The 11,757-nt window shown below is 44.1% G+C and overlaps 1 protein-coding gene across 1 annotated transcript; it reads left to right on the forward strand.

The window, feature by feature from the left end:
* Nucleotides 1–6,866: 6,866 nt before the first annotated feature.
* Nucleotides 6,867–10,207, forward strand: LOC125538184 (2-Cys peroxiredoxin BAS1, chloroplastic). Its single transcript, XM_048701465.1, has 7 exons — nucleotides 6,867–7,141; nucleotides 7,229–7,303; nucleotides 7,488–7,569; nucleotides 7,655–7,734; nucleotides 9,219–9,344; nucleotides 9,482–9,595; nucleotides 9,892–10,207. Exons 1-7 carry the CDS (start codon nucleotides 6,959–6,961, stop codon nucleotides 10,006–10,008), a joined length of 777 nt encoding a protein of 258 aa, XP_048557422.1. The 5' UTR covers nucleotides 6,867–6,958; the 3' UTR covers nucleotides 10,009–10,207.
* Nucleotides 10,208–11,757: the final 1,550 nt, after the last annotated feature.

Below are 11,757 nucleotides of genomic sequence, written 5' to 3' on the forward strand. Positions count from 1 at the left end.
ACACCCCACACACAAGGACTTTAGCCGGTAAAAAGATGCTAGCCATGCTTTCCGAGCATCACAAGATTGAAGTGCAAATATCAGATACCCATGTCGCCTTTAACTTTTGGTGTCACAAGCTTATCCATGAAGTCTAATGGAGGGAACACTTGTAAATAGAGCTTCCCCACCGGTATTAGCCATGCATGACGTAACATTCTTGTACACATTCTTCATGAGTTTGAAACATGTGAGCTCTGGTAAACAGTGAAATTGAAAGAATTTTTTCACAGATATTTCAGATTTTTTTAGCAAAAATTGAAAAAACATTGCTTGTAATGCTTCATCACTAAATGGCATTAGTGGAAGACATGGCAAAAACACCGAAATTGATGCTCCAAAATGCTTTGGAAAATACCACATTTGGAGCATCAATTTTGTTTTTTGTTTTTGCTACATTTTCAGGAATGTCATCCAATGTTGAAATTTTACTAGGAAGCAAAACATTTGTCAATGTTTTCTAAAAAATGAATCTATTCTTATTTATTTATTTTACTGTTCACCCAGCGAGCTCACATGAGCTCAAGGTCAGTTTAACTGCGTCCGGAAGGAAGGGCCATACCGTGCGTAAAGAGTCCAGTGACTGTGCAGCGAGGAAAAATGGCGTAGCGTGAGCCTGTGACACGACCTCACGTTATTTCTCCACGTCCCGACTGTCAGCTCACTGCGTATCTTCAGTTACAAGTGTTGCTTCATTCAGTTAGCAGATGTCTCAGATGGAAGAAGGCGAGAAGATCGGATGGCTCACAGGCTCGCCATCCCTGAAGCGTTACTTACCGTTCTGTAGCATTACTGTCTACTATTCTGTTGCCAGCTGAGCTATATAAGCCAGCGCCCTCGGTTGTAAACCCATGCCATTTGCTATGATCAAGAATCCCAAATACTTTACAACTAATACAATATATTCCTCTTGATACCCTATTCTCGTTCCTGGACGAACCCTAGCCTCGTTTTCCCCAAATCTCGATCTTGATTCCCTTTGGGGTACGACAAATGGTATCATGAGCCAGGCCGCTCCTCGGCGGTGCGGAGGACTGCGCGGGTGAATTTTTTTCCCATCCTCCTCTCCCTGATTTCTGGCGACGGTGAGATCTGGCGTTGGGCGGCGGAGTTGGAGGCGATTGGCGGCGGTAGATCGTTCGGCGACAACTTGTGGCGACGGACTGGTTACGGGAACATATCGTTCCAGCAGTAAATTCCCAGGTCCGCAACAAGTGGTGTTGCATTGGTGGCGTATCTTCATGGCAGTGGCAGGATCCAGAGTTTAGATCGGGTTTCCGGTTCCTCCGGTTGTAAAATTCCTCTCTGAACTTCTGGGTCGTGATGGGGCGCTCGAAGGCAAGCATGGACGAGGGGGAAATTGCAGAATTGCTCGCTCTCAAGGGTGAGGTGTTGCAGAACCGAGATGACACTGCTGAGATGCGGGGTGAAATCGATGATCTGCGCAAGGATGTCCATGCCATACACCTCAAGCAGGACGCCATGACACAGGTACTGACAGGGGTGCAAGATGCAGTCTCCGCTCTCAACACTCAGTTGGCCACCATGGCAGATGTTCTGAAGAGCTTCAATTCCAACCGTGCTCCTAGTCCTGTACAACCCACTGCAGTCCAGTGAGCTCCTCCTGGTGACAAGTAGCTTGCTGGACAATCCTCAGCTGAAGCAGCCGATCCTGACAATGCTAGGCCACTTACTGATGAGTTGCGCAAACGTTTGGCTGTGGAACAGGAAAAGACCAAGCAATGTGCACTTCAGATTCAGCCTAATCTACCTCTTGTTCGAATACCAAACAGATCAGCTCCTCCAGGCTTTCCTGAACTACCTCCACAGGAACCACAATCAGGAAATGTGACACCAACATCCACTTATCGCACAGCCCACACTGCTGTATTCAACAACTTTCAGCCACCAGCAGTCAGAACACATTGGGAAGATTTTTACAGGCAATATGAACAGGAAATGAGGACTCAATTTCTGAAATCTATCACTAAGGGGCCGCGTCTTGACTTTCCTGCATTCGAGGGCGACAACCCAGGAGGGTGGATTCGCCAATGTGAAAAATTCTTCCAAATGGCAGGCACCCCATCTGAATACAAGGTTAACTTGGCGCAGATGCACATTACAGGCAAGGCTGATGTATGGCTCAGGCGTTCAGGGCTCTTAGCAAAAAAAAACCAACATGGTCACAATTTTGTACTGAAATAGAACACAGATTTTCTTCTTCTAGTTCTTATGATCTTCCAGATAAGTTCAATTCCCTCAAGCAAAATACCTTGACTGTTGCTGAATATACAGAACAATTCGAGGAGCTTATGGCAGATGTCCAACAAGAGAACCCACACATTTCAGAGAGCTGGTTTGTACGCTGCTATGTCAATGGATTAAGGTCACAGATCAAATTTCAACTAAGACCTCTCAGACCAGTGACATTGACTGATGCCTACTGGTTAGCAATTGACATGGAGCAAGGAGCACCTGTGAAGAAGCATTATCAACAATACACTTCTTCCTCAAAGACCACTATTGTTTCCCCTAAACAGCCTAGCAATCTTCCTGATAAACCTGCTGATTTTAAAGCACCTGCTGTTACTCAAAGAGCAAGAGAACCAGGAAAGTGTTGGAGATGTGGAGATCATTGGTTCCATGGGCATAAATGCAAACAAGCCCCTATCATAAATGTTCTTACAGGTGAAATACCCACTGAAACCCCTGTTGAACAAGAAGAAATTGAGGAACAGGAACAAGAGGAACAACTTGCAGGAGAAGAACAGTGCATGAGGATTTCTCTGCAAGCTATGCAAGCAGATAGTGTTAATACTATCTCAATTGTTGTGACTGTAGGAGGCAAACAAGCAATTGCTTTGGTAGATTCTGGTAGCAATTCTACATTTATGAGTTTACAATTTGCTCTCCAAACTTCTTGCACAATCATCAAGGATAAGACAAGGGCTGTCACTGTAGCTGGGGGTGGAACTCTCTGGTCTGGCTCTTACATCCCTACTACTATCATTACTGTTGGTAAAACACAGTTCGAGCAGCAATTCAGAGTGCTTGACCTCCCTGGACATGATATAGTCCTTGGTTTTGATTGGATGGCCCAGCACAGCCCTGTGGCTTTTTCTTATGATCCCAGACAATTAATCATCCATCATAACAAAACCACTCCAGTGACAATTCCAGCTTGTGAAACCTTGTCTGCAACTCAAGAAATTGATGCTCTGGAACTCAACAGACTGTTACTTAATGGAGCCCCTGCATTTGTCGTACAACTGGCAGAGGACACATCCTTCCTACCCAGCAAAGACATCACTCCCCCTCCAGAAATTCAAGAAGTACTGCAGTCTATTCCTGAGGTGTTTCAAGAGCCAACAGAATTACCACCTGTTAGGGAACTAGATCATGAGATATCACTAAAGCTTGACTCAGTTCCTCCTAATACAAGGCCATATAGAGTACCACACCGGCAGAAAAATGAGATGGAAAAGCAAATACATCAGTTATTACAGTCCAAAATCATTAGGGAAAGCCAGAGTCCCTACTCTTCTCCAGCAATCTTAGTTATGAAGAAAGATGGGTCATGGAGAATGTGCATTGATTACAGGAAATTAAATGCAGCCACGATTAAAAACAAGTTTCCAATTCCTGTCATAGAGGATTTGCTGGATGAACTCCAGGGAGCCAAGATTTTCTCCAAGCTGGACCTCAAATCTGGGTACCATCAAATCAGGATGAATGAAAAAGATATCCCTAAAACTGCCTTCCGGACCTACTTTGGGCACTATGAATTTCTAGTTATGCCCTTTGGTCTCACAAATGCTCCAGGCACCTTTCAAGCACTCATGAACAAAATTTTTGGACCTTATCTAAGGAATTTCATCTTGGTGTTTTTTGATGATATTCTCATCTTCAGTAGAACTCCAGAAGAACATAAGGAACATCTTAGAATTGTATTGCAGCTGCTGAAGCAACATCAGCTGTATGCCAACCTGTCTAAGTGTGTTTTTGCAGTTCCTCAAGTTGCATATCTTGGCCATATAATTTCTGGTAATGGAGTTTCAACTGACCCCTCCAAAGTGGCAGCAATTGAAGATTGGCCAACTCCATCAACTCCCACTCAATTAAGAGGATTTCTGGGTCTGTGTGGTTATTACAGAAAATTTGTGAAGAATTTTGGTAGTATCGCCAGGCCATTGCACAATATTCTAAAGAAAGATAGCTTCTTTTGGACCCAGGAACAAACACAAGCCTTTCAAACTCTAAAAAAGGCACTCATCTCTGTCCCGGTACTGGCCCTCCCAGATTTTCCTCACCATTTGTTCTGGAGACAGATGCTTCAAGCACTGGGCTGGGAGCAGTTATGATGCAGCAAGGACAACCTATAGCTTATTATAGCTCTGTTCTCTGTCCTAAGAATGCTGCACTTTCCACATATGAGAAGGAAGCATTGACCATTATGGAAGCTTTGAAAAGATGGAGGCACTACTTCTTGGGAAATGATTTGATCATTAGGACTGACCACCAGAGCTTGCAATTCATGACAGATCAAAAGCTTTCCACAAGCATCCAACATAAACTCATGCTGAAATTACTTGAGTTCAACTACCACATGGAATATAAAAAGGGCAAAGAAAACATAGTGGCTGATGCCCTTTCTAGAAAGCACTCCTGCTTAGGCTATTTCTTTAGCAACACCACAGTGGATAAACAGAGGTTGAGAATTCCTACAATGAAGATCCTCACTGTCAGAAATTGTTGGAACAACTCCTCCTATCCTCATCTCACACTGTCAACAGGAACTCTCTGCACGATGGTATCATCAGACATAATGGGAAAATTTATGTAGGAAGATGTAATGAGCTGAGAAAGAAAATAATGCATGCCTTGCATTCCTCTGCTGTTGGGGGCCATTCGGGCATGAAAGCATCCTACCAGAGAGTAAAACAAGTGTTTTATTGGCCTGGCATGAAGAGAGATTTGGATAATTTCATCCTACTTTGCCCTGTTTGTCAGAAGAACAAGGGACAGAACTGCCCATACCCTGGTTTTCTAGATCCTCTTCACATTCCAGATATGGTTTGGACACATGTCAGCATGGACTTCATAGAAGGTCTTCCCAAATCTAATGGACACGATGTCATCTTTGTGGTGGTGTACAGGCTCTCCAAATGTGCTCATTTCATACCCTTGTCCCACCCTTACACGGTTCCGACTGTTGCCAGAGCATTCATCGACAATGTCCTGAAGTTGCATGGACCACCACTGGCCATTGTCTCTGATCGAGACCGCATCTTCACGAGCAAGCTATGGCAAGATATATTTCGTGCTATGGGAATTGAGCTCAGGTACAGTTCCACTTACCATCCTCAGTCCGATGAACAAACCGAGCGTGTCAACCAACGCATCGAAAACTACTTAAGGTGCATGACATCTCTGGAACCAAAGAAATGGGGACTGCACTTGTCCATGGCCGAGTACTGATACATTACATCTTTCCACTCATCCTTGAAGAACACACCATTCGAAGCACTCTATGGGGTTATCCTCCTCCTGATCTGCAGCTTCCACGGGCACTTACTAGTAACACCACTGAAGTTGCTGAATTCTTCATAGACAGGACTGTTATGTGGCAACAACTCAAAACTAATTTAGCAAATGCTCAAGCATGCATGAAGAAATATGCTGACCTCAAACGGGTGGAGAGACAGTTGGAGATTGGAGATATGGTGTATTTGAAAATGCAGCCGTACAGACTGAATGCATTCGGCGCCAAGTCTCACATTAAGTTACAGAGTAAATTCTACGGTCCATTTCGAGTGATCGCTAAAGTGGGTGCTGTGGCCTACAAACTGCTGCTACCAGATGATGCTGCCATTCATCCGGTTTTCCACGTTAGTCAGCTCAAGAAACATCTAGGGCCGTTGGCAATTCCCTGTGCAGATCTTCCTTTGGTTGGCCCTGATGGTCGCGTGTGCACTGAACCAAGTCTGGTTCTTGAAACTCGCCAAATTCCTCGCAATAATTTACCAGTGGTCCAGTGGTTAGTCCAATGGGAAAATTTACCCCCTGAAGACGCGTCATGGGAAGATGCTGATTTCATCAAGAAGACGTTTCCAGCCTTCTTCAAGCAAACGACTGCCGGGTGGTTCAATCGACAAGCTTCTTGAGGACAAGTTCGCTCTTAGGGGGTACTGTCAGCTCACTGCGTATCTTCAGTTACAAGTGTTGCTTCATTCAGTTAACAGACGTCTCAGATGGAAGAAGGCGAGAAGATCGGATGGCTCACAGGCTCGCCATCCCTGAAGCGTTACTTACCATTCTGTAGCATTATTGTTTACTGTTCTGTTGCCAGCTGAGCTATATAAGCCAGCGCCCTCGGTTGTAAACCCATGCTATTTGCTATGATCAAGAATTCCAAATACTTTACAACTAATACAATATATTCCTCTTGATACCCTATTCTCGTTCCTGGACGAACCCCTAGCCTCGTTTTCCCCAAATCTCGATCTCGATTCCCTTTGGGGTACGACACCGACCGTCTGATTTGGCGGTCAGGGCACGCTAACGTGCCGCGATGCGCCGCGCCGCGCCGCGTAACGGCCCTGTTCCCTCGCCGCGATCTTTTCATATACCGGTTCCGCAAGAATATTCTTTTTTTTAAGCTACCCCGCAAGAATATTCGGCATCGAACTCGAGATGATCTCTTATTGGGGCGAAAACTACATACACGGGCTTTTCACGCCGGGCCGTGGCCTAGAATGGATCTAAGAAGCTTCCAGAATTCCCGGCCCAGCTCACGCGGCAGCGAGGAGAGCCACTGGCGTCTGAGTGGCACGTCCTCTGCTTAAACGGCCTCTTCATATTCGGGAACCCTATCTATCTGGAGGCTACCTAATCCCCTCCCCGCCTGACAACCGCGGCCATGGCGTGCGCCTTCTCCGCCTCCACCGTGTCCACGGCCGCCGCGCTCGTCGCGTCCCCGAAGCCAGCCGGGGCGCCGCAGTGCCTATCGTTTCCCCGCGCCGCCGCCAGGCCCTCCCGCCTCGCCGCCGCCGGCTCGAGGACGGCCAGGGCCCGCAGCTTCGTCGCCCGCGCCGCAGCCGAGGTTTGTTGCGCCTTGATTCGGTATTTGTTTTTGCCATGGTACGTCTGTGAATGGAATTTTCACGTGTGTATGCGTCTCTGTCCGCAGTACGACCTGCCGCTGGTGGGGAACAAGGCGCCGGACTTCGCGGCGGAGGCCGTGTTCGACCAGGAGTTCATCAACGTAAGCCCGTAGCCAACTGCATTGTCCGTGCGCGTTTGTTTACCAATTCGCTTACACGAGCAAAACTGTGCTCTACCCGGTTGATAATTCAGATTTTGGTGCACGATTTATTAACGCTGCAGCTGTATGTTTGGTCGGGGGTGTGATGTTTTTGATGGTGTCCTTTTGGTGTAACTACATACAGGTCAAGCTATCTGATTACATTGGGAAGAAGTATGTGATTCTTTTCTTCTACCCTCTGGACTTCACCTTCGTCTGCCCAACTGGTGCGTTAACCATCTTGCGCCCCGTGAAGGAAAACTATTCATTTCTGTCTGTCATTTCTAAACTGCATACATGCAAATTTTGCAGAGATTACGGCTTTCAGCGACAGACATGAGGAGTTTGAGAAGATAAACACTGAAATTCTTGGTGTTTCAGTTGATAGTGTGGTATGTTACTTCCCATCCATCTGGACACATAGCTGCTCTCTTGATACTATTCGTCTAGCTCTGACATGCATTAAGTGCCTTATCTAGAAATTAATTGTAAAGTATTCGGCCTCTTTTGGTTCATAGGATAGGATTATCGTAGGAATAGGAATCTTGTAGGAAATGAGATGACATGTATCTCAAATCCTATGAGTAGGAATAGGAAACAAGATGTCATTTGGTTGACACCAAAGGAATTTTTCCATTGAGTCTAGGCTCATTTTTATTTTCCTATGAAATGTGGAGGATAGGAACCAATCCTATGTAGGAATAGGAATCCATTCCTATGAACCAAAGGGCTCTAAAGGAAAAAATCCTATAAGAATCCTATCCTCTAGAAATCCTATGAAATTCCTACAAACCAAAGGAGGCCTTCATCTGTTTGTGTCAATGAATACCAATGTTCAGGACATCGCCTAACTGGCACCATATTGGTCGGGTGCTGAGTAGGGATAAATAGGCGAATTTTCCAGTTAATCGGCCAATAAATCAGTTAATCAGCTATTCGGTGACCCACACTATCAACTGAAACACCAAGTTTGGATTGTGTCAATGAATGCATGTTCTTTCTAAATGTGGAAATTGAATCTGGGCACGTTTGGAGCATAAGAGTTAACATTGCAGTCTCACAATGTTGGAGCTTTGTTATATCATTTGGATGCAGGGATGCAACATAAATTATGCCTTATGCGAATACGGTACTAAATAATGATCCGTATTAATCAGATAAATGGATCTATATTTTTTATTCCACGTGCTAAATATGCTCACTAACTCCATTGAGGATGAATGTAGGTCTATTGAGGATGAACATAATAGTTAACATTGCAGTGGTACAGTGCTGGAGTTTTGTTATATCTTTTGGATGAACATATGCAATGTAAATTATGCCTTGTGTGAATATGAGAGTAAAGAATGATCTGTATTAATCAGATAAATGGATCTAGATTTTTGCATTCCGTGTGCCAAATATGCTCACTAACTCCATTGAAGATGAACATAAGAGTTAACATTGCAGTGGTACAATGATGGAGCTTTTCTTTTGGATGAATATATGCGATGTAAATTATGCCTTGTGCGAATAGGAGAGTGATAAATGATCTGTATTGATCAGATAAATGGATCTAGTTTTTTGTATTCCACGTGTTAGATATGCACACTAACTCCACTGAGGATGATTTAGGGCTAAAACATTTATTTTCTTGTATCCCTTCTGCTTATAAAGTGCACCGTTGTAACCTATACCCAGAAAACTAGTGGCTGGTGCGCAAACAGTATTGCTACCCTGTCCTTTTCGTTTTGATCTGGTTTTGCATCAAGCATCTCATTTTATAGCATTATGGTCATTAGTCTCTTTAATTATTCTATGAAGTGATAAGTAACTGTGACATATATTAATCGATTTCACCTAGTAACTTCACACTTGAAATGCTTTCTGCTTGCAGTTTTCCCATCTTGCATGGGTGCAGACAGAGAGGAAATCTGGTGGACTTGGTGATCTTAAGTATCCGCTGGTTTCTGATGTCACCAAATCAATCTCAAAGTCTTTTGGTGTATTGATCCCTGATCAGGTATTACTGACGTTTGTTTTTGACCACCTGCTAGTTTCATATGAACTGCTCATTGCTCCTGGATATTTTGCTTTTATTATGCCTTTCCTTGTTTGTTGTGAAGTTTTATAAGGTTCTTGAATGTTATTTTTTACCAGGGAATTGCTCTGAGAGGATTATTCATCATTGACAAGGAGGGTGTGATTCAGCATTCCACTATTAACAACCTTGGTATTGGCCGCAGTGTGGATGAGACCTTGAGAACCCTTCAGGTAGAATAACAAGAGAAAAAAGAACCCTCTTAAATAAAGTGCATTTTCACGACATTTCTTTAATTTTGATATAGTACCTGACAGAGTAAGGATGCATGCCAATTTCTGCTTTTTGATTGTTATTTAATACTCCCTCAGTCCCAAAAATAAGTGACGTGGTTTTAGTTCAGTAGTATTGATCTAGTGTTTAACACAACAAAGCACGTACCTGGTAGCTATTAATGCAAACTGTAATATTTGATAGAAAAGGCGATACAAGTTTGTATAACCTGATAAACATTTTTCTTCATTGACAGGCTCTGCAATACGTCCAAGAAAACCCAGACGAGGTCTGCCCGGCAGGATGGAAACCTGGGGAAAAGTCGATGAAGCCTGACCCTAAGGGCAGCAAGGAGTACTTCGCTGCCATCTAGACGCGTCCTTTGCACTCGCTGTCGAGTTTTGTCATGGCCGTTTCTCGGTTACATGTGTTTTTGTGACCCGAGTTGTAGTTATCACGCGTACAATTGACTCTGTAATTTCTACAATAAGGGTTTGTCTGTGTGTGGATCTTCCCTGCTCCAATTTGGAAAGAACAATACAAGATTGGAAATAAAATCTTATCTTATGTCAGCCAATGGCTTTATTTGGAATTGATCATGGTCTGTTACAAATTTTGATGCTGTGAAGCTAATTGGAGTAGTAAAATTGAAATGTTAATGCTACCACTACCTCCGACCCATTAAAAGTGTTGCAGTTTTGAACTAACCCCAGTTCAAAACTAGTTGAAAATTGTGACACTTATTTTGGGTCAGAGGGAATAGGTTTTTTCTTGAGATTTTTTTTTGTGCTCTTAGTGGTGGACATGCTCATCGCTTTCTGTCAGCTCCTGAGCCCGGCCCAGCAAGCCTGATGGGAAGGTGGTAACATTCAGCCCAAATGACTTACTCCGTAAGTATCATGCCCCTTCCATCTGTTTCCATCGCAAATCTAAACGGTGATGAATCTTGTTGTTTCTCTTGCGTGTAGAATACATAGTGGTGGGAAATGTTAGTTACTCATCATGGTGGTGGACATGCTCATTGCTTTCTGTCAGCCCCAGAGCCCGGCCCAGCAAGCCTGATGGGAAGGTGCTAACATGTAGCCCAAATAACTTGCTGTAAGTATCATGCCCCTTTTATCTGTTTCTATCATAAAGCTAAATGGTCATGAATCTTCTTGGTTCTCTTGCGTGTAGAATACATCCATCTGGATGGCCTTTACTTTTCGATCAAGCTCGTTCTTATATGCATCTGCCTCTTGTTTGTGGGGGGCCTGGGGCAAAAAGAAGGAAAATGAAAAAAAAATGGAGCTCCAAAAGCGCAAAGTGGTGGGCTGGAAGCGGTTGCTGTCGCTGAATTTATGCAGCTCCAAAACCATCTTCTATATTTTGTTCAAGGTACTCTCTTCACCAACTTTTCATGCATAGCAGCCTTTAAAGCAAGCTGAATAATGCATATGGTGTTCTTGTCTCAGAGTAAATCAGCTAATAGCTCAGTAATACGCCTCTTGGGAGGGAAAAAGGAGCATGACAGGTGCTATCTATCCACCATCTTATATACATATCTTACTTATAATTGCACTGGCAGAAGCACAGGTGTCCTTTCTCCATTACCTTGTAGAGGTAGCATAGTGGCTCTGCGGCAGCTTCTGCTCCCATTAGCAGCGCGCCAGAGGTATGAAAATGCGGAAGCTTTCCTGCAGATAATGCCACTTATGCACTTTTTTAGCATCCACTCTAGCTCCACTTTAAAAAGCTGCCTGCGGCAACACAGTGCTTAGTGCTTGTTTAATCCCTGGGCACACCAAACTGCCCCTTTGCCATGAAAGATCTAAACAGCAGCCTAGCTAACCGCTGCCTCCATTAAGTAGCTATACTAGTACGTAGTAGACAGAGAAAGAAAAAGAAAAGAAAAGATCAAAAGAAGGGCATGCAGTGATTAGGGTTTCTTTTCTGCTTTTGTCTTTGTGTTTTCTTTTACAGTAGTAGTATTTGCTGCTCTTCTCGATCTCTGCTCGAGTCGTTTCTCAAACTGCGTATATACTTTTTCTCCCTTGAAGCGCTCCTTTTGGGGCGAATGGCTTTGTGATGATTAGGGCTTGGCCCTTTTGCTTCCCTTTTGGGTCATATGTGACCAAAGATT

Source organism: Triticum urartu, chromosome 2, assembly GCF_003073215.2.
Source record: "Triticum urartu cultivar G1812 chromosome 2, Tu2.1, whole genome shotgun sequence".
Lineage (NCBI taxonomy): Eukaryota > Viridiplantae > Streptophyta > Magnoliopsida > Poales > Poaceae > Triticum > Triticum urartu.

Bases quoted from the DNA above. Each gene is read 5' to 3' on its own strand.
- LOC125538184 (XM_048701465.1), top strand. From the start codon at position 6,959: ATGGCGTGCGCCTTCTCCGCCTCCACCGTGTCCACGGCCGCCGCGCTC. The intron at 7,735-9,218 runs GTATGTTACTTC...TTCTGCTTGCAG, and splicing joins GTGTTTCAGTTGATAGTGTG to TTTTCCCATCTTGCATGGGT. The intron at 9,596-9,891 runs GTAGAATAACAA...CTTCATTGACAG, and splicing joins AGACCTTGAGAACCCTTCAG to GCTCTGCAATACGTCCAAGA.